Raw genomic sequence first — 26,281 nt, 5'->3', positions numbered from 1 at the left:
CATCCGCAATTCCTCCTCGTGTGGCCAACTTCTAAAAACCGGCCACCTGCCGGACAAGCTAATTTATCTCTCGTGCGAGGTTTAAAGCCTTTTCGTCGTTTATCTTGCCGCCGACGAGTAGAGGATCCAACACTCATTTCTTTCTTTTCTGCTCTCGCTTCTCTTCTCTTGCCCCTCTTTCTCGTTACGCCCTTAGTGTGGCTACCAAATTGAAAAAACACCTACTCGCCACGGCATCCCCTGGGACTTCGAGAAATTGTCCCATGACAATCTATATCGTCACTGCCACGTGAAAGAATTACGTCATGACAGTCATGCGTTAACGTCGTCGTTGCACGATACTGTTAGTGGCATCGTTTATAGAAATTAAATGTCTTCAATTTAACTTAAATTACACTTTTACTACAATATGTTAAAATAAATAGTTTCAAAATAAAGAATATGTATAACCATATAAGCACAAAATCAAGTACAAGTTACACACATTATGATAGAGAGAGAAAAGCGAATTTAAGCAAAAACAACTAGTGAAATAATCGAATAAAAAAAAGCGAAACAGATAAAGATTGTAAAATAACGTGAAAGCTTAATTATTTTTTCATATTTGATATTTATGGAACGGTTATGTTTTGTATTTTATTACAGCAATTTTTTAATTTTTTTTAAATTTAAGCTCTGACAGAGAAAAAGTTTCCAATTATAGCTTTTGACACGTCAATGATTGAAGGAAAAATTAATAAAACTATGTGATTTATGATGATTACTTCGAGTTATACATGATTTGTTACTTTAAATTCAATATTCATGAAATTATATTAGTATTAAACCGGAGATGTAACGAAATTAAAATAGAATGCATTGTCGATTAATTACTTAAATTTTGCAATTTTCTGTTTTACTTTATCTCACAGCATATCATTATATGGAGTTATATTTTATTATAACTTGCTTTTGCGCAATGGTATGTTTTTTTACAATTTCAAATATAAAAGTGCGAAACTGAATGGTCAGCACATGTCGTTTTAATGAAACATGCGTGATAGAAACGCCAGCGTCAATATCGCGAGTTGGATGTTTGCGACGAGATCCTTTTCTGGTAACGACTGCAAACAGTATCGCATTTTACGAGGCTCTAGACAAAAATGTGCTAAATTAAATGCGGTAGCTTGTCAACGCGTCAGTCGTAGGACCTATTACTAAAAAAGCGCGTATTCGTAATATGTATCGGAAGAAATACCCAATTTCTACTGGTAAAACAATTGCGTACGTTGGTGAAAAATTTATATCTTAATATAATCGCGAATGCGCGCGTGATAACTTTCGCGATAACATTCGCAGCGTGATTTTCAAATGTACAAAATATCATATTTAGCTCTCAATAGATTTTCATATTTTTCATTAATTTTGTATAATTAAAATATCATATATCATACATCTGTATAATTAAAATTAAAAAAAATAATATGCATAATTGTAAATAAATATGTCATTTTGTAAGCGAAAAAAATTTGCCGTGCAAAGCAGTATTAACCTAGTAAAAATACTATTGCGTAAAATTTTAATTTTAATTAAAATTTGATGATAACGCGTAATTTGGGAAGCTAATCAGAAACTCGCAATCACACAAGATTTTTAATCGTGCGATTAATTTTCATCGATAATTTCTCCGTATATATTTAAGCATATCATTTTTTCGTACAACTCTCTTTTTAAAAAGAATTTTAAAAAAATAATAAATTAAAATTTAATATAAATATTATAATATATATAATTAAAATTCTATATATATATAAAATTATATATATATATATATATATATATATATATTATATATTATATATTATATAAAATTAAAATTCAATATAAATTTTATTCTATAATATATATCTTTGAAAGAAATTTTTTTAAAAAATGACCCAGATTTTGCTGTGCACGCTATCTCTTTAGTTATCCGAGGATGGAGGCAACAGATCTATTTAAACTCTATATTTATATCTGCAATCTCTAATCCGCTGCCTCGAAATAAAATATAATAAAAGTTTGCCACCGACTAATGCACAACAGCGAATATGATATTGAAAATATTGAGGCTATATTGATTTGTAAATATAAATAGAAAGTTCAAATTATAGCGCCACAAATAATTAATGTTTTAATAAATTATTATTGCATTGAATTATATATTTATTGCATGCAATAATAAAGCAGAAATTTAATTATATAAATTTCCAAAAGACCACTTATAACTTTCTGATAACTCTATATAAAAACACGCATTTACATTTATTTATTGTGTCGAAACTTTTACAAGAGATTATAATTTTTATATAAAAATCTTTTTCTTTAATTCTCTCTTGTTTAAATCATCGAAATTAAATTAATTGCGATTAATTGGTTAATTTAAATTGTGCATGCAATTAATAAATAAAATGCACAAAAAAATAAAAAAATTACTTACGATAGAGTTGTTCCGCCACTGAAAGATGCCTCTTGTAAGCCTCCTCCTTCCTTCAAGTTGTCAAGGTCTTCAGAATTCGTTGATTCACGCGCGACACTTTTAACGTCACTCCCGCACTTGCACACACGATACTTTGATATTTCTGATTATGGAACAATCACACGAGAGATACGTACTTTATTATGTCATAAGAGAGTGGTACAAAAAATACAATTTATTTGACGTTTACACGAAGTAAAAATTATGTGCCACCGTTAAAGAAAAATTATCGGACGAAATATATCTGAATCTAAACCTTTTGTTAGAGAAATAATTACTATCTAGGGTGAATAACTGATAGATCGCAACAAAATAATTTATAATTTTCATCCCTGTCGTTCTGATATTTACTTGCAATAATTAATGATCGCGCTTTGATAAAGATTTATCGTCGCGTTACAATTTTGTGTCGTTTATCAAAAGGTAATTAAATTACGTTTCGATGCTAGTCGCTATCACGTATAGGAAAAGAATTCGACAATATAGAAAACGTTTCGCACTAATATTTTACTGCTCGAGTGTTGCCGCGCAAAGGATAACAAGGCCGCAGCATGTAAACAATAGCGCGCTATGTACAAAAACCGAACCGTGTTGTTGTAAATTCGTTGCCGCAATATTTTACGTATAAAACATTTAGATATATTCACGGAATATTAAAATATAGAAATATTTAAATTATAGATTAATTATTTATTAAACGATCGATATTTTACGGCATTGTTATTTACTCGATTCTGCGTTTCGATTGTTTTACTGCGCGTTCTTGATTCGAAATATATTGAAATTCTCGAAAAGTTGCGATGAAGCATCGGATGAAATATTTTTAACTCCAAATATTAAAGAAATAATTATTATCCGTAAGGAAATAATTATTATCCGTAAGGAATTGTAACGAAACGATAGTTGTAATTTTCTTTTATCTTTGTAGATTCTTATTTGATGAAAATATGTACGAGATATTTCAAGATTTATTATCACGATAAAGATGTATTATTTATAAAAAATAATTATTAATTATTCATTAATTATATTAATTATAGCAAATTACTTTCCGAAACTTGTCGCGATCGCGTTTAGAAAAGGAATTGATGGAGCGTATCTCGTATCAGTACTTTCCTACTCGAGTATACTTGTGCGAATGATGAAGGACGAAGGACTAAGGCAGGCAAACATTACCGTGTTATACGTAGTGATGCCAGATTCCGACCTATCGGTAGCATGCGGTAGCATGGGGGGGTAATAGAAGGAGACAAAACATGATTCTTTCTCACTCTTTTCTCGCAGAGAAGAGGGAGAAGGAATCATGTTTTGTCTCCTTCTATTACCCATGCTATCGCATGCTACCGAAAGGTCGGAATCATTGGTTACACGTCGTCAAGGACAAACACCGTATTATTATCAACCACATTTGCTACCGAAATATTTTACGTGTTTCGAAAAGGAATTTGTTCAATATATACAGTGTCTATTACTTTACTACACGATTGTTGCCGTTCGAGTGATAATACGCTGAGCGTTTATGATAACAATAATACATTATCCATCACAAAGACCAAATATCTACCCCATGTGTTACAATTAATTTGCTGAAATATATATATATATATATATATATATATATATATATATATATTTTATATATTATTTCATAAAATAATTTAATGTTGGATATTCTGTATCTTCTATTTCAAATTAATCTTGATAAATAGGCTCTATTGTCACAAATAAAATTTAGTAAATTTGAAAAGTAAAATTTTTTTATTTTTGTCAAGAAACTGTGTAAATTAATTTAGTATTATCGTTGTACGTCTTATCAAATTTTTAATTTTCGAAAGAAATGATTTTATTTGATGTTAAAGAATCAAGAATTTTTCTTTCGATTTTAATAAATGAATATATGATAAATTAATATTGATCGATTGAGACTATGGTTAATCAGTATGGGTCTCAGTTATATAACAAAAGTGTCTTTATTTTATTTCACATGTTTTGTAAACGGAAATAATATGTTGTAACATGGAAATTTTAAGAATCGTAATAATCTCGATTGTCATCAATCTATCTATATGTGTCGTCTTCACACATAAAAATGTATTTTTTCAGTTTTCTAAGATCACAACTAACTCGCAACTGGACGACATGCATAGATCCATGGTCGATGTTCACTCCGCGTGATTTGGCACAAGACTGTTTCTTGATATATGCGATATTTTCAATCTTGAAAATAATTATATATAAATTCAAAGAATGTTAAAACATTGACATTATATACAATGCAAAAAGATTAGTTTATAACTTTGTATGAAATTGCGAAGTAAGTAAATATTCGTGCTTTTTATAAATAAATGATGGAATTTATATTCCAATAAAATATGCGGTTATTTAATGGACAATTTATTCAAAAAATTTCGTCGGACGGAGTAATTGCAATACAATAGACTGTGGATAGAAAACGATAAAGACACGGATAGAGGAAAAAAGAGAGAACAACGAATCAGAAGGTCAGACGAAGCTGTCAAATCAGCGCTCGCTGAAACAGCACGTGGAACAATTGCACGGGGAATAGTGATGAAAAAATTCGGTTTTGCACTTCAGCATGAATACAGCCTTCCCCTTCACATAACTGGTTTTCCTGTTATTCCAATTGTATCCGATACGAATCGTATCACCGTTCTAATTGTACTCAATATTGATTTAATCGAAATAAACACTCTGCAACTGTATATAACAATCTTCCTTCAAAACTCTCACACTTTTTTCGCTTTTTAAATCGCTTTCTCGCGTTACACACAATCGCCCGTTACAAACAAAAATCTTATTTATCTAAAAAATATTTTTTGCGTTATTAAAATGTGGAATAAAAATTTACATTTGTAAAACTAGGTTTGTTTAATATCAAACAAATATTTCATACTCATTTCGGATAGGATCATGGGAGGATTTTACGTTAATCACGTCCGAGACATGTGCGACTTTTCCTTGCATGAAGTCGTTCGTCATCGGGAAAATGGAAAATTCCAAACGAGACTCGCGTGTCATGGTTCGGGGCTTCTTATCCGTTGCATATCTATTCGCGGAATTCGCGGCAGACCGACGAAGCTTAGCGGCCACCGAGACGTCGTCGCGGAAAAATTCAGTTATTGCGGTGAACCGGAACGTTGTGTTAGTTGAACGGGAGATTTCGGTGGAGCGCGCAAAGAACGATAGGAATTTTATTCTGGACACGAAAGATACGCGTCTTGCCTGTATCATGGGTTGTTTGATAAAAATCACCGTTTTTTGGCACGTACGTTTTACGACTGTCAGTTTATGTAGTGCAACTTATTGTGTTTGCCACGGACACTTTGTTCCCGATGGTTCCCTCGAGATGAGCAGCGCGCTGATGAACGATGGAAAAACTTTACGCGACTCAAAGTACTTTTCGATCGTTCTAACGCATAATGGATAGAACGTTTTTGCCACCGACTCAAGTTTTATAGTTGAGAACCCGAAGCATTGCAACTTTTCAAGATTAGTCCACGTGAGAGAGAAGACTTGCTCGGCCACAAAAATCCACGTTGTGGAACCATGAAAAATGCAGATATGTCGTAACGAATATATCCACTAATTCTCCTTTCGAAGATCGAATACTTAATTCACACGACTCGACGAATCGTGAATCATACAAAACCTAGTTCACGTATAGTAACATTGAGCAAGTTATTTAAGGAAAGTAATGAAACTAAAAAGCTTTACTTAAATTACAAATAAGAAGCAAAGGAAACATCGAGTTTAGATTTTAAGTATTTCTAGTTTTAATTAACCCCATTTGTTTATTTATTTATTTATATTTATATTCTCTATTTATATTTGGAGTTTTTTATATTTACAATTTTTTAAATTTTAATACACATATGCACGAACACGAGAATTTTCGCGCACGGGTTGTTAATTCCGCAACTAGATTGATGGTAAAGCTCGATGCAGACATAGGGATGCGCGGCAAAAAACTTTATTCACGACAGCTGTGTGTTGCCGGTCTCAACTTCTTTCAACCCGAGCACCCTTATTGTCATCAGATATGAACTTTGAACTCTGTGTTGTCTCGTTGCAGACGACGTAGCATAAAAAGTCAAGAGATGACGAAACAGCTGTTATTCTTTATGATTACCATGGATTTTAATTAAGCTCGCGTCATAAAGAATGGCAGGATGCTTTGTGATTTAAAATTTCATCAAAGATATTTTTTACATTAACATATTATACATTATGTTCTATGCACTTTCATCCTTGATTGCAATGATTTTTTTTGTGACGATGATGATCAAGTTTTATTGAAATAATAATAGCGTTATTATTAGCATTTTTATATGATATTATATATCATATTAACTTTTCTATTCTATTTTTGTTTCAGGTAAGCGAATTGTGCTTATATTTCACTATCGCGACGAGTGGTTTTTAATTCGGTGAGTATATTGTCATTTAACATATACACGATAGCGATTTAAAATTATAAAACTCAAGTAATTATTAATTCAATCAAATTGCTTATCGATTTATTTGTTTGCGCAAATACTTTCGTATCTCGAATGCCTTTTAATTTTTTCTTCAATAAAGAATCGTATTCTTTCTATGAAGCGTATTTCCGAGGTTTGTTCTCGGAACGCTCGTTTTATCAACAATAAGTTATCATATCTCGCCTCGCGAATCGTTAATTTTTACGGCAAAGTTGTGAATTTTAATTGGTTTCGATGGTAATTGAAAGGCTCGGTCGCGCGCCCGTCGCGTAAAATATAATCGCCATACGAAAGTCCGGTCCAGAACGCGCTGTTCAATTACAAAACGGCGCGGATTTGTTCATGTGAAAGAGAATTTCAATTAGGCGTTAATGGACGATATGAGATTTTTGTTGCATTAAAGCGGAACATCCGATTACCGGCTTACAAATCGGTCGCCAATATTGCATGCGTTATTCAGATCCATCGGAAAAATCCGCTTCGGAAAAATATTCGGTTGATATATCTTGCTCTTGGCGATATATCAAATCTGATTATGTATCATATATATATATCGCGATTAATTTTAAATACATATAAAAATGTGTCGATATCAATTTATATGATAGTTTATTTCAAAGAAGTAAGAGTTTCTCTCTTGCAATTATATGTTGATATATGAGTTCAAATAACAATTATCGTTTTTCCAATTTAATATTTATACTACTATTTAACATCAAATTAAGATACATATTTTTTTATAAATTTACAAACTTTTTTATATTATTCTGGAAATTTTTTGACTTGCGTACATTTCGAGGCGAAATACGCAAAGATTGGGAGAAAAATTTCTTGAAGTTATCTTGCAATCTAAAATATCTTTTTTGCTTCTTTCGACAAAGGTATATATATTACACGAAGCTTTTCACGATCGCTGGAATCGAATTCGCTTTCTTCGCAACAATTTGTCGCTCCTAAGCTCAAGAAGCGAGGGTATTAGTGGTAAGAGTCAAGCTGAAACTTAATTGAGTGAGATTTTGCAAAAGAAGCGACTCGGAGGTTGTATCATTAAAGCGGGCACCTGCCCCTTTACCCGCGTTTTCTTTCTCACCCTTAACTCGGTAACCCATATTTCACGGTAGCACTTACTCTAGCCATTCTCCCTTCACAAAGCCACTCGTTTCGCACAAAAATACTCGCGAGCCCGGTACAGTCCAAGGCACTTTTCACGAAGAATCGCGATGGTCTCTATCGCATTCATATATACGGCTCATCACATTCATATATGGCAAAACTTTTTTCAAATATATATATATATATATATATATATATATATATATATATATATATGCATATACAGATATAAGTGTAAGATATATTAAAAATAAAAATAATTTTCATGTTTGAAAAAGTAAGCAAACAGAAGGAAAATTATTAGAACTTTCTGCTACTTTTTATTACGTCTAAACATTTTCGAAATATCGAATTATTTAAAAAATTGACAAATAGTGTTTTTTGTTTGCGTAATTTTTTAAAACATCTGTTCGTACCTACATACTGCACATTTTATAAAATACGTACGTGATCTTCGTGGCATGTGCTAGCGTGTATGACATGCCTTTGTGTGCGCGCATGTAAGACATAAAACTTTTTACCAGATTTCGGGATAAAGAAGCAGGAGATTGAAAAGTGAGGACGAAGAGAAGAGATGTGACAAGAGTCGGGTTTCTTCCGTCGCTTCATTCTTTTCACGGTTTTCCGCGCTGACGAAGTTCCGTTCTCAGCTTCGTATTTTACGCCAAAGACTTTTACGGTAACCTACGAGAATTCTGTAAATTATAAATCTTCTTAAGACGACGATTCGGCGATTTCTTTATTTCTGTGTAAAAGAGATTGTCGAAATGTAAATTTACTCCGTTACTTTTTTACGAGTGTGGCTATTTTATACAACGACGTGTATAATATATTTCTAAAACGCAAGAGAATTGGAAAGAGATTAACAGACACTTTTACTGTATTTTTCCTTATCTTTTAACACGTTCGATACATAATTTATTAAACAATACAGGGAATATCATATATAATATCTAACTGTAAAAAAAATCTTGATCCTTTTCGAAAATGAAAAAGATCTTTAAATTGTAATAATTTGAAGTTACGAGAGGATAGCATCGTCTTTTTTACACGAGACGAATATCGACGGTAGAAAATGAAACACAAATCGAGATTATAAGAGGCCTTCAAAGGCCAGATTGTTATTCGTACCTTATTTAGCGCATTCTGCTTGTTGTGGTTAACGTATGTCTGCTAACGAACCTATTGTGGCATCTCGGTCAACGTTTGGTCTAGTAATCCCGTGGGTTGCTTGCAGCTTTAATGCCGTTCCACGCAGATGCGAAATCCCTAAATACATACTATTTTGAAAGTTACTTTACATGAACGATCGGAGTATATAATTCGTGGTGATATATCTGCGACGAGTTGCAATCGCAGGGTATTCCATGATATCCGCCGAGTATTTTGTGAGAGAGGCAATGAATGGGATGAATTGTCTGAGTGTGTCGGTGATGAAATTAATTACGATACGAGTTACATTCATGACACCTGCAAGTCAATTTATAAATGGTGGTTAATGTACATTCATATATTTATAGTGAGCAGATCAAGATTAAATATTTAGCATTCAGTTAAATTAAATCGAGATTTATCATTAAAATTTCATAGCTATTCCGATAATTCGGTAATTTTTATTATGAATATATATATATCGGAATATATCCGGAAAATATACGACAAAATCTACATCGAGCAACAATATATGTACGCATTCAGAGTAACAACATTGCAGTTTTATTGTTCTGTTCTGTTCTGTTGTTCTACGTGAATTTTACCGTTAAAAAAATTATCGGATCAGCTTCATAATTTTAATAGTATAAATCTCGATTTAAATTAATACAAATTTAATCATATATATTTTTCCTCTTGTTATTACCATTCAAGTTATCACTGTAAAAATCCCTTTATTTTATTGTATACATTGCATATAACGATTTTTGTTAAAATGACGATTAATTTTTTATTCTCTCCGTTGACCCTAAATTTGTACTTTACAGTCATTACTTGCTAATAAACTTCAGGGAATATAAACATCGCTATATTTTTATCTCAATTTTTATGAAATAACGGGAACACTTCTGACGTAACAAAGAAACGAGAGAACGCACTCTTTCGCAGCGAAATACTCTTTTCTCGTCATATGAGGAAAGACGTTCTTAAACACAATTACTGCATCTCTCCCGAAAATACCTCTCATGGAACGGACGATAGTATAAAACGTAATTTCTGGATTAGTTTTATATTTTTGGGATTCGCCAGCGAGTTTTGCGTATATCTTGTGCAGGCGGATTTTATTTCTAATATATAAGCCGAGTCACCTAACTGCAGAGTTTTCTTTCGTCGGGACGAGACTAGTCCGTCCTTTCTTCCTTCCTTCCTTTCTTTTCTTCCTCCTTCCGTCGTCGCTTGGCTCGCACGCCGACAGAGCGCTTTTATTATTTCGCTTTGTGCGCCGAGTTATAGCAAATGATTTATCTACCGGCAGCAACGGCGTCGCTGCCTCATCGAAACTTGGCGTAATCTCGTTCGACGGCCGCCTGCCGGATCGAATAAGTTTCGGTATCCGTGCAAATCTACCTACCGTCGTTTCCATTTGTATCCATTAGCCAGGAAGTAGTTGCATCGGATATAGTATCTCGTACCGTGAGGAATCATGGATACGAGAGATGTTATCTTGCCGATTAATTTACGAAGGTCTGACGGTGAATGGCTAACAAACTTGCTCCGATTATTAAATACGGTTTGAGCGACGATACTTTAAATGCAATTGTTAATGCTGTTAAAAGCGACGAAGGGGAATTATACTATAAATAGATTTGATGGTTAATTCAACATCGTGGTTAAATGTATTGCGCAATATATCAAAGTTTATATTAAATTTTGAAAATATTTTGTGGCTAAATATGCGGATGTCTATTTTTCGCCTAGTCCCAAAGTATATATTATAATTGATGGAGCGAATAACGTACGAGATTTATAGCAATTATTTATATATTTATCAGGATATTATTTGCTATTTTATTCATGTATTGTCTACGACGTATAACCGAATATAAATACAATTATAATCGCCTTATTTATGTTTTTGATATTTTCTCTATTGTAAGACTTTTTTTATTTATTTTATATCGTCTATCCTTAGTGATGAATCCACTGCAAATACACCGAAAATATAATTGAAATATTAAAGATAACTAGAGAGAGAAAGTTTTCGTTTGATTTTTTATTTTTACGTTCTAATTAAACAATGAAATCTTTGACGTTATCCATTGTTTATACGACGAGTTTGATATTGTGCAAGTAAATTGCTTAAGATGTTGATTCTTTCTGGAGATTCGAGTTATATTGGCATCGCGATGAGATCGATAAATTGTAGAGAGAATACGTACATGTGTGTCTATATATATACAAAGTTATGCCTACATCAAAAATTTACATAACGGAAATCCATTGTAGATAATTCTTGAATATGCAGTCGTGCAACTTAAATTACGAAGACCCGATAAAGCATATAATTTTTATTACTAACTGAATGAAAATATCAACAATATTATATTATACACATTAGTAGCCACAAGAGCATTAATATATAAAAACCATTTCGCGAAAAGCCAAACTTAAGTTCCTGAATATTTAATTGCATAGAAAACAGCCTTCGTGAGATTGATATTCTGTGTTACATGCGTTATATCGATCGCGTTTATTTCTGTATATTGAATGCGAATAATGCTTAAATTCTCAATTCGTTCTTTTTTTTATTATTACCTCATAAAATCCGCCTCATCATGTTTATGAAGCTATAAAAGAGAAACGCGCTTTTAATCTTTACCTTTTAATCGCGAGTCTGCGCGTAAAGATTTTATTCTCTTTCTTTTATATCTTTGGCATCTGTTTATTCAAGCAACGCGGTGGGATAGGTCACCATTGACCTATGCCTACTCGGTGTGGGATCCTTCTGAAGTCCCACATACCTAGATCGTGAAAGAGGATTTGGCCAAGTGTCAGCATACATATACTCTATCAAGATAAGGAAAGATAATTTAAATGACATACATATGAAGAGATGAGCCACTTTCGCAATATTCTTACATCTTTGCCGCGCAAGCGACTGTTATTCTGAAAATTAAAAAAAGAACTTAAAATATAAGAAAGAAATATGCTGTGTTTGAGATGTATTGCATGTGAAATCATTTTTCATAAATTTATATTTTAAATCTACAATAGAAAAATTTGAAATAATTTAAATATCGCGGTTTTTGAGATAAATGGTAAAAAAATATTGGTAATAAAATAATTTAATAATAGGAATTTTTACAAAATTGGATTTTGAAAACATAAAAATTCAAAATGTGTGTATGTTTGAAATTATTAATATTTTCCAACTTTCATATTTATCTAAAAAGTTTTTTTATTTTTATTTTTAAAATTTTTGGCCATATAAATAAATCTTTTTACAATTGATTTTATATTGTGAAAAACTGCTAATAAATAAAATAAAAATTAATATTATCAACAATATTACATAAACATCTAATAGAGATGCAGCAATTTTTAGGTTTTTTTTTTAGTTTTTTTTACTTGTTCAGGAAAAAGACGAGCGAAAATCATTACTGTTATCACGATCGATCTGCACTTCCGTCGCATTTACTAGAAGCCATATACCGAGATCATAAAAAGAGAACTGTCGGTCGACGCACGTCGTTCGCATTACGCAGCTCTATGTAGATAAACTGTGTGAGATACAGTAACTTGTGGAGGATATAGGATGGGGCAATGAATACGTATGACGGTTTGCAGCATTTTCTGAGAAATAGCAGTCTCTTTTATCATCTCTTCTTTGGTCGATTCTTTTTTCGTACTTTTACCTCTCAAAGAGACATATCGCTGACGCAGAAATAAAAAGTATCAATAAGTATCTCTTTCGATCATTTCTTCTTTCTAAGCGATTTGTTCTCGTAAATGTAATCTATTGAAAATTATTATTAAATTAATCGAACATACTGATTGTTTCCACGAATCAGTGATGCTTTTCACTGTATAAGATTTGACTTGTGGATATTATCATTTCTCGCGTTTTCGTAGTCAACAACTCGACTCTTATTTAACCCTAGCCGGTAAAAAAGGACTCTAATGGTGGTCGACGTATGCTGTATGTTAGGTAAATAGTAAAAGCGAGGCAAAGCTAAAGGACAAACAGAGATGGCCGTAAGAAAAACAGTCGTATATGAGAAAGGGAAGTGATGCCGAGAAATTGTATCTTGTGAATCAGTGAGCATCGTCCATGTGGAGATATAGATCTTGCAGCTCCCTTTCTTTCATTTTCTTTTTACTATTTTTTCATACTATTATTCCTGAGAGATGATGGTATGAAAAAATAATGCTGGTTTTTATATTAATATATAGTTGTCTTTTTTTTGACAATTATATTTTTTATACTTCTAACAAATTAATCGGATATTTCACAAAGAGTATACTTTCTTTTTTATTATTTACTATTATTTTCTAACTAGAAGATCTTAATGTGCATCTGCATAATCTAATATATTCAAAATTTGACTTTTAAAATTACAAATTAATCAGTTTGATATACCGATCAGTTGTATTCAAAAAATCCGCAGCAGAAGGAAAACGTAGCAGAAAAGCATCTTCTTTATACATCATCCTGAAAAGAGGATGAACACGATTTCTCCCTCTCCATCTCTACTTCCTGCTCTTGCCTTCCTTCTTCTGTCCATCTTTCCTATAGCTTTGCTAGACGAACAGTGAGTTGGTAGTGCCTTCGAAGAGAAATGGGAACATCGTCGTCGTCGCTGTTGTCGGCGTAAAATCGGCAGAGGATACGAGGAAGTAGCAGGAGGGAGTAGCAGGACCGCGCCGATGTTCCTGGGGGAGTATAGTAGTAGGAGACGAGAGGGAGAGGGAGAAGGAGGGTGGAAAACGGAGATGAACGAAGAGGAGAGAACGAGGTGGCGGAGGAAGCGATGTCGTGCGGCGCAGGCGTGCTCCTCGTCGCGGCTCGAATCCCGCCGTATTCCAAAGAGGAACACGCCACTCCGCCCCCGGCACGGCAGCCACGCGTCAGTCTCATCCGACTGACCTCCTGTCCCTAACTTCCCTCTTCGATTCCTGACCCGCGCACATTGAACTCGCGCGCGTTTACCATTCGCCGGCCAAAAGTAATCGCGCTCTCGTTTCGCTCGCTCGCGAGAAGTTCGGCAGCAAGTGCTCTCCTTCCTCTCTCCCTTCCCTAGTGCGATGGCCTAGGATATGTTAACGACGACTGATCGACGGAAACATGGACAGTATCTGTCGGTGGACTCATGAACATTATCTGTCAGAGAAGTTTGAGAACGAAGACGAGCTGTCATTGTGGTTCAACCGGTTGTCATCATCTGGATTAAGAGTGTCGGAACTTCAGACGTTCATTTGAGTCGATACCGTGAATGAGAGTAAAAGTGAACAAAAGTGTTGGTGAATCGCGAGGATGATGGCAAGGATGATGGTGAGCAAAACGCTTAAAAATTGGAAGAGATCGAGGAAGATGGATGATCGCGATTTGATCGCGGTTCGAGAAATAGAATAGTTGTTTCAAGTTCTCGGAAATCGAGATGAATATTTATCGAAGAAAAAAGTGACCGGCCTAACGTATTGATAATAAAAAATTGTCTCTTTATTTCAAAATCATTGAGAATTTAAGATTGTATGCTGATTTTTCTTTACAATATCTCCATATCTTCAAATTCGGATAGTGAGCAGTGTATAGTGCGCGCGTAATGAATTTTTTTGTAATGTTAATTGACAAAAGAAAATATACGTATAAAATTTGCGATAATTTAGTAAAACGTAAGCGTAGATGAAGATTATAGTCTCCTGCAATAAACACATTAAAGCTGATGTCTGATTAAAATCTTGATATAGCTTAAACAACCGGCCACGTGTTTAGATACATATATGTGCTTGCATTCTTTGCTGTTCACTTCATCATTGAAGATTTGAAACGAAAATAATGATCCAGAACATTGGGCTAATAGATAGAAAAATAGTTTTTTCGAATAGCGTAGTGATGAATAGCTGCGATATAATCGACAAAAGTTATAGCGTTCGTAGTTGATTGAAAATATATTTAGAAAATTTAGCGAATATCGTTTTTAATGGATATAGATCGAAGATTACTAATAACTTTAAAAGAAAAAATATGACGATATTGACGTTGAACAAGAAAAAACGCATTTAATAATTTGATTGAATAAAAGATCACGAAGACGACTTTTCAGAGAACTAATTATTTGGCTAATGATTTATGTGCATCCAATATAAAAGCGGCAATAAGTTTATATTTTAATTAATGGTATAATGGCATAGCTATTATTAATATCCACCAAAGCGCATGTGATTTACGTGTATTTATACATGTGCATTCCAATTAATGTAGAAAGGGATGTAGAATTGATCGTGTGCAGTTTCGAAATATTATTCGAATTTTTGATGACAGCAATTGAAATTTAAACGGCCTACAAAGCGACGTGGCGAATGAACAAATAACATCTGTGCCATTGCTTCGAACTTTGCATCGAATTATCAGCGACCTACAAGATCTTTAATATAAACTCAATGGAAATCTAAATAAAAATTTATGAAAAATTTAAATACAGTATAATCTTACGCATATGAGTATTCTTAAATTTATCGATTTTCTCATATGAAACAAATGTTACGCGTTAAACATTCTCGAGCAGTTTTATGCCAACGATGACATTGATAGTTGAAGTAGTTTGGAATATCGAGGAAGAATCCTTCATTTAGGAATACCTTCGACATATCGCAAGTTGAAGTACTTTTGATGTTAAAATTTGGCGCTTAATAAATAAAGATCCATAGATTCACGTTCGTACTAAAGATATCAAAGAAACTGGCGCGATTATATCGAATCAAGACAATGCTTGCGAGGCTGGACACATAATCGGCCGTGTCCTCACGCCGGTAAAACCAAATGGGCGAACCGAAGCCTGCCGTCTCTCCGCAGCCTAACGGCGGAGTGAAGCAGAAACCGACGAGTCTGAATCTCGCGCCGGGTCCCGGCTTCTATCGCAATGTGAACGGACGCGCGTGTCTGAATGATCGTCATCTACAGCACGTCACCGCTCTCGTCGGCGGTGGACGCACCGCACGCATCAACAAGTCCGCCTCAAGTTCTGCCGGCGCAATCAACAACTCCGAGCCCGCCGGCGGCAGCGGCGGTTCAACAAATACCGTCCAGTTACCAGCGCTACCAACAGTACCATCATTATCAGCACTACCTGCAGCGTGGTCGTTGTCTGCAGAACTTGAAAATTTGCTGGAACCCCCGCCCCCACCGGCCCCAACACACCCCTCCCCCCCGGCTCGAGCAAGCTCCGTCAACGAACATCACCAGCAACATCAGAACGAACAGCAGCATAACAATTTACGATCGTCCCCGATCAATCAGCTGCCCACCCGTAGCCCGAGTCACAATGGTCACGGGTTCCCCCTCTACACACCACCTGCCCCGATACCAGCATCCGGCGCAAATAAAATTCGCTCTACACCCAACGGGTTACCACAACCAACAGCACCGAGGCGTCCTCATAGTATTGCCGCTCCACCATTCCACGGCGTCCAACATCCCCTTGGTCAACTCGGTGGTAGAGCAGCCGCAGCCGCGACACCACTATCATCAGCACCCGGATCAGCAGCACCGGCATCGTGGGGCCCAGGTGTTGCACCAAATACAACCGCATGCGGTATACCAGGAGTGGTACAACGGCGCGCCCATTCGGTCGCCAGTACTCCAGTATCTCTATCCACCGGCAGTAGCAACAACAATGGCGGCGTCAATGGCGGCACCAACGGCCAGCAGGAGCCAAGGAGTAACGGTCCACCAGCCGGTGGCGGCGGCGGCGTCAACGGCAGCGGCATCGTGGTATCCGCGACTCGCAGCGCTGTACCACCCCAGTCTCTATGGAACGGTCAGCAACCCTTACCTAGGCGGCCTCACAGCATTGCCTCGACACCCGTTACAGTTGCAACAGGCTTGCCTCCAGCTACAACAGCAACACCAACAAGCGTATCCGCGTCCGCTCGCACACCAGGGGAGCCCGTACAATGGGGCGCCTCCGGGCTGGTTCTACATCAACCCGTGCCTCGTAGGGCGTACGCCTCGACCATGCCACATCCTCAGCCACCCACGCCCACGACACAAGGGCCCTGTCTAAGTATACTGACTAATCCTGGGAACTCGAATACCTGGACACCGGGTGCCGCTCTACGGCCTAGACCTCATAGTATCGCCACAACACCGCAAGGAGCGCCGATGCCGCCTGCTTCCCCCTCGGATTCCGGGTACCGGTCGTTACCCTCGGCCGCTAGTGACTACCAGATCCTTAAATCGCCGTCAAAGCAACAAAACCAACAGCAGCAGCAGCAACAACAAAATCAGAGTGCCGTGCGACGATTGTCTCTGCCGTCAGCTCAGACTCTGCTTCGCACAACCGCACCACGACCGAGCCCTACGTTTCACGGACTCCCCTTTCGACCGTTTACGTGCGGCGTTTCTCCGAACGGTAATCCAATCTTCCTCGGTTGTACTCATCTTCATAATAGTAACTCCAGCAGCGGAAGTACCGGCACGAGAACTTCCACACCGGCGACGAGCCCGGCGACGCCGCTCACCACGTCGCAAGCGATACAGCAGCTGCTGGCGCAGCCGAGAAACGGTTTCAAGATTATGGACGATAAAGTTTCGCTCTTCATAGAAATCCTCGACACGCAGGAGAGATTTGCTAAGGTCAGTGTCAACGGCCTTGCATGATTTATCGACATTATTTCCTCGTTCATAAGTATATTTTTGTTTGAAAACAATCGTGCAATTTTCCGTCGAAAGTAATCCGTCGAGCAAGATAATTGCAGTAATTTATTTGAAAGATTTGTGTGAAGGTAATATAAATTCATTTCTTTCTTCTAATCGCAAAATTTCACTCTATGACACAATCCAATATTTCATTCCACGTTGATGAATTAAGCGCACGCGAAAAATTGATATTCTCTTTTATAACAATTGTATATTATATACGCTAATATGATGCAAATATGAATTATTTCTTATGACGCTGTTGCGTAGTATTTTTTAGAAATGCATAAAAAATTTAAATATCGGAATAAACTTGATTTTTTCAGAACACTTTCTTCATAAAAATTGGACGAGGGGATGATTTTCTCGATGTAAGAGCTTTATCCACCTACTCAGTAGTTTATTGAATTCGGAAGCGATTTGGCGTCTAAGTCAGTTTGCGGTTTAAATCGATAATGTGCGCCGCTCGACGATGAGAAAGAGTTCTATCTTAGGATCTCTCGATGGAAGGTCATACATAAATTTGGGATCTGAAAAATATATGTGATGCGAGACGCTCCCGCGCTTCTCTCGCACTTCACATTTACGGGCGATCGATTGAAAACACTGTAGGCAAGCAGGCAGACAGGCAGGGTAGTCAGACCGCAAACTTCAACTACTTCTACAGCAACTTTATGATTCGGCGCCGCCATCTTGCAATATTATTTATATGCAAACGCGTAAAGGGGTGGAAGAGCGCATCGTTCGCGCGATATATCGGTAGTTTCAGATCCGATTTACCGCCACTTCCGGTGCGACGAATGTGCATGCGCGCGCATCCTGCATAATGCATGGGAGATAGCTTAACGCGAAAACTCCATTCACTGCTGAGATGAGTGTCTCACTTGCGAAATGACCGCTACAAATTTTTTCAAGCGAAAAATTCCGAGAACCTTGTTTTGTACTTTACGGACAAAAATTTTCATCTGCAAAAATTAATGAGACTCGTTTACGCATATTTTTACTACGTATTGTTGCATTTAGAACGACGAGATTGAGAAATTATGTATAAATGGTAAAAGATCTCTCTTGTTTTTATTTTAATGATAAGCACATAATATAAATTTATTATTGATTGTAACAAGAAGATTATAAAAAGACAATTATAAAAAGAAGTGAAAAAATTTATATTACCTTTACGTAAATCTTAAAATAAATTATTGCAATAAATTGTTCCGTGCAATGGATTAATTTGAAAATTACACGATTGTTTCTTCAAACGAAAATATTTATCACATCACGTGAAAAAGAAAACAAAAATTGTCACATGAAAAGTTATGTGACAATCATTTTGCTAAATGTAAACAGTTTTCTTTAGAACGCGATAGAAGTGTTTCCGCAGCGTACGAAACTGTCATGTGAACTATTTTACATTAAATTGCTGCCAGCAAGAGAATCCTGAGGAATTGTTCCGTTACTCGGTTAATTCCTGAAATGCTTTCGTAACTTTCCAGAATCATCAAATATGCAGTATTAATTTTACGCATTTTATCTGTTTATGAATTTTGATATAATAATTTATTTATGTTGAAACTTGTTACTTTAAAAAAATGAATTTCCTGTATACACGGAGTCGATAACTTTCCTTCTCTCGCTTTTCTGTTTTTCGCTTATAAACTCGTCGGGAAATACGTGATAATGAAATTGCGCATGTCATAGACAGCCCATTCGTTGACGCGAATTTTCTTTACAAAGAGAGATGATAAACTCATGTTTTATTTTGATGGTAATCTCTATATTCAAATTATCATACAATAACGTCACTATCTTTCTCTAAACATAATTTTTCTCGATATTTTAAAAGCCTTGGAAATATTATTAGAAAATAACTCTTGAATATTTTTAATATTTTACAATACCTCTAATGTTGTGCGTATGTTCTCTGACATAGAAAAATAAGAATCTACGCGAGACTCGCGCGTAATCGTGTTACATATGTGAAAGTAATTTTCTCGCAATTTGTGTTGCAGTTTCAATTTTTGCGGTCTCGCCGCGTCATTTCGGAGCATTTTGATAGAGTATACGCGATCCCGTTTCTTACCGAAAATAACGGATATGCGACAAGGGATTAAATTCCGCGGGAATTGATGGCAACGCCAAGATTAAACTACGACCTCCGGTAATTCCGAGAGATTCCTCTCATTCAACCGCCCATTTCCACCCTTTTCCTTCCGAGTGCTTGCACCGCTGTTTGCAAGTCGTTTTCAAAGGACACACACCGCGTCATTATACGTACAGCTTTCTCACCCTCCGACTCTCCGTGTCTCTCTCAACTTTGTGTTGACAACGGCGTTGCCGGAGTAGAGAGATGGCGGACGCGGAAGAGCGATCTTCCTGCTAGTTTCCTGCCGGCTCCTCTCACATTGACGTCCAAGATACACGGACATACGTTCTGAATTCGCGCGTTGAGGTTATCCAATGGCATATTAGTTTCCAAGTCGACGAAGCTGCTTAATTGGAGTCTTAATATCGTGCTTCAAAGCGCGAGCAGATGAACGTTGAGCCTGTCGCGCAAGAACACTGATTGCGGCACGATTGATATATGTGTGTGTGTGTGTGTGTGTGTATACACCTATATACACGCACATGTATGCACATATATATGAACGAACTACTACTCCTCGCTGATGAATATAAATGAGATTTAGCACTGAGCGTACTCTCGAAGAGTAGCGAGTTTTTGGTCGGGTCTCGCTTAACGTCTCTTAATGAATGAACGATGACATTGTGGTAGGCCGTGAACTCGAGTCGCATGATTAGTAGTCCGCATATCCCGTTTGTTACTTTCTTATTAACGAGAAAATATATAATTTTATGTATAATGCATTGATAACTACATTTCTTTTTTTTGCAAATTGATTTTTTTTAAAAAAAGAAAACGCATAATTTTATTCTTCTATTTTCTAAACTGATATTATATTTTATTATTTTTTACTTTTATTAATATTAATACATTGGTTATTGATATTTCACAATATTGTTATTATTTGTTTATTAATATTGTTAGAAATTTTTTATTTTTTATATAGTCTCTTTGCATATGTGTGTATATTTATAGCAATAAATTTAAGAGAAGAGAAAACTTTGTTCTGTTTTCGAAGTAAATTGAGACAAACGATCCTTATGCATATTCTATGTCCGTCTTTTGTAATAGGGAAAGAAAATGCCATGTGGATGTGCTGCAATACCTCACAATTTTATTTGACGTACAAAGACTTTAGTCAAATCAGCGGTACTTTAATATCGCGCTTAGAAAATGCATAATTTTATAAGAGAAAAATATTAATTTTTACATTTATATATTGACATATTTTTTTTTAAGGACTTTATCATGAAAATAGAACGAAATAAAATGGAAATCGTTTTAAAGCTGCGACAAATTTGCATACTTGCTCTTAACATGAATTTTAATTTCGACGTTAATATTGGTCGGGCATATTTGCCCCGCTTGTTTAGCGCATTCCATCGGCTTCGATTTCCCGTAATTGGCATGGAGAAAATTTCGATACAGCACGATACAGCGCACCGATAATACTTTGCCGGACAGGGAATCACGTTCACCGCGTAATGGAAAATTCCGGGAAAATTTCTATCCATGTCGCAGCCAAACGCGAATCAAAAAGCAAGCCAACGTCTGCTATGGTGTTCACCTTTTTTTAGTGCGGTCTGTGTGACGTGTCAACGGTTTATTACACAAGCTGTCCTATTCTTTTTCTCTCCGTGATTACAGAGTCCAAAGTTGTCTTTTTGATCACGGTCTAAATGAAGCAATAGGTGAGATAATTTTAGATGACGTTTCGCGATTGACACTGCGCTGAAAAATCGAATAAAAAGCTTCGAGTCGCGTAATTAAATATCGTATTTCCCAAACAAACAATATCTTTTTTATTTTTGACAGAAAACGTTTATTCTCCTTATTTTTTTCGAATTACAGTTACCAAGATAAGAGATGTAGAAATATATTTTATGATAATATTGCTTGATTTGCAAAGTTATTATCTTAGATGAAATGCGACCGGATTACGGGAGAATGTTGAAAAGTCAAAGCAATTTAAGTTTAACTCGCAAAAGTGGCGCTAAAAATTGAGAATGTAATATCTTGAAATATTCTCGTTGTCATGCATTTCTGTATCTAAATATGTATATCTCGGTCGTAGCCGGATTAACGGGGCAACTGGCAAAACTTTACAAACACATTCAAGCGCACATCATAATTTTCAAGGGAAACGAGCTTTCGAGCTAAAAATGTTTTATCGCGACACTTTTGCAAATCTCACTCTTTTATGTATTTTCATGACATTCGTCAGTTATATTATTTGGTTCTCTTTACAAACGAATGTCGTAATAAATCTTAATGGATTATGCCGTGAAAATCGAGCGTGCATAAGAAATCTTTTTTCATCAATTTTTTGTATGTTTTGAGCTTTATATATATATTATCTATATAAATGAGTGAGAAGACAATTTTCGCAATTATTGATGTAACTATAAGATTCTTCTATCTTTGTAATTGATTTTGGTGGATTAATAATTTCCAAATTATATGGGGTTAATCATATAACGTTAACTCAATCGATAAAATAATTTTACATGCGGGAAAGTAAAAATTAGATTATCATTCGAATATACGAATTTGACTTGCTTAATACGAACTGTAACCGGCAGCTCGGGAACGTGATGCTCCTAAGGAAATGTCTACCTAAGGAAAACGGACATAGAGGAAATTAGCAGTCATGACCAGATGATGTACCTTTCATCTAGATATAGTACTGCGGAAATATACAGATCGTGCCAGAACCACCAGATGTCTTTTAACTACAACTTCTTTGGCTAATTTAGAAGATATGATCTTTCTTTAGTACATCGATCTTTTCTTTTAAAAAATAAATCTCATAAAAAATAATTCATCGCATTTTATTAATTCTTGATATTGCTTATACTTTTAAGTGTAAATTAAAATTTTATTCTCATAAAAAAATTATTTGAAATGTTATATATTTTTTTCGAACTTAATTTATCAAAAGCTCTGGACTTTCAATCTTTCATTGTTTTCAAAATTATACGTTTTAATAATTTCGTTGAAAGGAAATTAATTTGTAAAAGAATTTATAATGAAAATAATACACCTGAAATAGTTTGTATACGTCTGCAATACCAAGTGAAGAATTTTTCTTCGTTTATAACGAATCTTTTTTTTATTATGTAGGTTTAATTTTATGAATCTTTAAAAGATATAAATTACTCAACGATCTAGATTGAATATAAATAAAGTACAAGCGATTTAATTAACGATATTTCCGTAAATTTGTTAGTCTTTAATCTCAATGGCTCGATATTATTTCGACTGTGCAATGAATCATCTACTTCGCGTAAAAGAATATACTTGACTTGCAATTCTGCTCTCTGCACGTAAATATCGCTGCTTTTCAATCTCGCAGAAAGATCCACGACGTTATCGTTTAGCTTACGGGATTTCTCGCTGTACACTGCGAATTTTCCGGTAATGGAAACGTTGTAGCCGTGAATACTAGAGCTGAAACTGATAAAAAGAGAGAGAACGTGCGTGCACAAGGGAGAAAGAGAGAGACGTCGCTGCATATTTTACTTGTGTATCCGGCACGTCACATTTGTAAACTAAGCCAATATACTCGCTAAAGTCGGACGGAAGGAAGGAAAGAATGAACTTCCTGACAAAAGCCTATATTCCACGGGCCCTTCGCCGCGCGCGTCGCTTCGACGGACCATTCTACATGCTAAGCTCCAAGTCGCTAGCTCCGGCACAATAGATTTCATCCCGGAGGAGCGTCGCCCGAGACAACTTCTTAAAGCCGCGCCGGTGACGTCCAAACTTCGGACACATTTTACCCCGGGCCCGTCCCATTAGCGTAAACTTCCGAGCGGCCCGCGACACTATATATCATTACGATGTTACTGCCAACGGGGACTTCAGTTTGTTCGGGTCCGCCTAGCGAGAGGACCTTCGCGATAAATCCGTCACCACACGCATATACGCGATGTCCTTCTTAAATCTTGGCTCCGGCCGAATCGCTACTTGGTCTTCTTTCTCGAGCTTCTTGCAGAATGCTATTTCTCAAGAACGAAGAAGAGAGTCGTTGGGTCTTCTTTTAGAACTCTCACTTTTTTTCTGATTTTTGTATCGAACAATTATATTTTACATGATGAATAATAGTAATGAATTAAAAAGATAGTTATGTTATATAATTATAAAATTAAAAAGATAGTTATATATATGTTATATAATTATATAATAAGGAATATACTTAATATTTAGCTTCGCATTTTATATTTCATTGATATTTTGCTGCTTTTTAAGATGTATAATTGAGCGATCAATTATTTTTTACGACGTCATTTGTTAAAAATATCAATAGCGATTGCATTTTTTGACATTATCGCGGCGCAATTTATCTGATTTAATCTTTGCAGCTTGATAAGAAATGTAGGGCAGTGGTACGAATCAATAGCTATTTTCAACTTTATTATCGACGTTATTTGATGCCTCGACAATACTGCAGAGCTCGGTCACACTTTGAGTTCCACAACCGGCTGTGTTGCAAAAAATATCAACGGACATTACGATATTTATGCCACCGGAGCGATAAAGACGAGAGAAATTTCGCATAAACTGACATCTCAAAAGAAAATATCCGCTCCCGTATTATGAGGGTCTTCATGAATTTTATCTGCTCGTAAAACAATTACGTCAGCTCGGTGCTTCGCTTTAATTCCCGTCCATTGTCGCCAGGAGTTGAGTGAAAAATAAAAGCTTTCCCATCTCCCCATCTTTTATCTTTGTTGACTCGTTATGTACCTTTTTTTCTCCTCGCCGACTAATTTAATATAAAATGTCCACGTGTGCTCGAATGGCGTGCCTCCGTATCGCGTCTTTATTTCGTAAATCTATGTACGGTTTCTCTGCATGTATCCAGGAGTTAATCCTCGTTGATGAGCAAGCGCCGTTAATTTACATCAACGGCATTTCTGCTCAGAAAACGGGAAACTCTTCTCTCATTTGTGATCGCGTTTACGTACAATATTATCGTAGTGCGTTCGCAATATATTGGATTACCGCTGTTACAGTACCATGTTCCGACAAATAATCGCTTTACGTCCACCAGGATATTCCGCAGATTTTGTAACAGATTATTGTAATTAATGCCATTATATTGTAACAGTTTGAAACTTGGCGCAGCAACGTTACACCACAGCTGTATCATGCGTACAGCTGTTGGGTGATCTCGACGCAAATGCGCAAACTTTGCACTTTCTTTTTACGCTCCTTAAAAGTGGGTCTTTAGCGAAAAGTTTGTCGGATCTTAATAAATACTAGCATATACCTAGAATTCTGCAAATTAAAAGCCGAGCGTCATAAACAGACGTTACGCAACTTTCTCTCGCAGCAGGTGACTGCGCGAATTGTACGGTGTGTTGCGAGTTTCCGTAAAATATTACAGTCGTCTGGTCGTCGTGTTTTATCGAAACAGTTAAACGAATGGTTATTGGATGCAATTTTTGCCACGATGATAGTGCGTCGGAGAAAATGACGCTTTTTCATAAACGCGCGGGACCACTTTTTAAATTTCGACAGCGGCAACATGTGCGTAGCCGCCAATCCAGTCGTAAAACCCGGCTATTCGCGCGTACAATTGTCCTTGGTCGTTATTTCGCGGATTTCGTTTGCTCGTAAAATGATTATGCAAAACATAGTCGCGTTCGCGAAGGGCGCTCTAATTTGGTGGCATTGTTGGGTCCTGGGACTCGGGCGAAAATTAAAAGCTTATCTCGCGCGGCTCTTCGTCCTGCCTGGCACATCCTCGCTCGCTCGCTTGTTGTAGCCTCACATTGTCTACCGTCAGAATTATTATCAACAACGCCGGTGGACGATGCTGCCGACGACGTTGCAGATAGTAATTGTTTGAACGTTGATTCCATCCCATTGTTTGCTCGTCAAGTCCTTTCTTCGTCAACATGGACCTTCTTCTCGTTGCTCCTGTCGTAGCTTCTTCGGGATATAGCGCTGTTATTAAAGACAAAACTGATTCTCCAGGTTGCATTGTCTTGCATTTTTATATGTGTCATCCTATTAATGAAAATTCAGTGGTTTTAAATTCCAGTTTTTATTCTGTAACGAGGACGTTTAAACGAGAACACAATTTCTCTTTTTTCAGTGAAAATGGATATGATTTATTAGAAAAATCTATCATAATGCATACTTAAGTTTCCAATATTAATATCATATGAAATTAAAAATATAATTTTCAC

The 26,281-nt window shown here is 36.0% G+C and overlaps 2 protein-coding genes across 9 annotated transcripts in view; both read left to right on the top strand.

The window, feature by feature from the left end:
• Positions 1-26,281, top strand: part of LOC145961499 (dystrophin, isoforms A/C/F/G/H) — a 425,853-nt gene that overhangs the window by 174,010 nt on the left and 225,562 nt on the right. The gene's annotated exons all lie outside the window — the stretch shown is intronic.
• Positions 12,618-19,046, top strand: LOC145961500 (uncharacterized). The gene is made up of 2 exons (XM_083081737.1): positions 12,618-17,896; positions 18,286-19,046. Exons 1-2 carry the CDS (start codon positions 16,082-16,084, stop codon positions 18,364-18,366), a joined length of 1,896 nt encoding a protein of 631 aa, XP_082937863.1. The 5' UTR covers positions 12,618-16,081; the 3' UTR covers positions 18,367-19,046.

Source organism: Camponotus vicinus, unplaced genomic scaffold (genome assembly GCF_025532165.1).
Source record: "Camponotus vicinus isolate PSW18456_S1 unplaced genomic scaffold, iyCamVici1.0 SCAF_11, whole genome shotgun sequence".
NCBI lineage: Eukaryota > Metazoa > Arthropoda > Insecta > Hymenoptera > Formicidae > Camponotus > Camponotus vicinus.
Note: the sequence above shows the minus strand (reverse complement) of the source record. Positions and strands in the feature narration are given on the sequence as shown.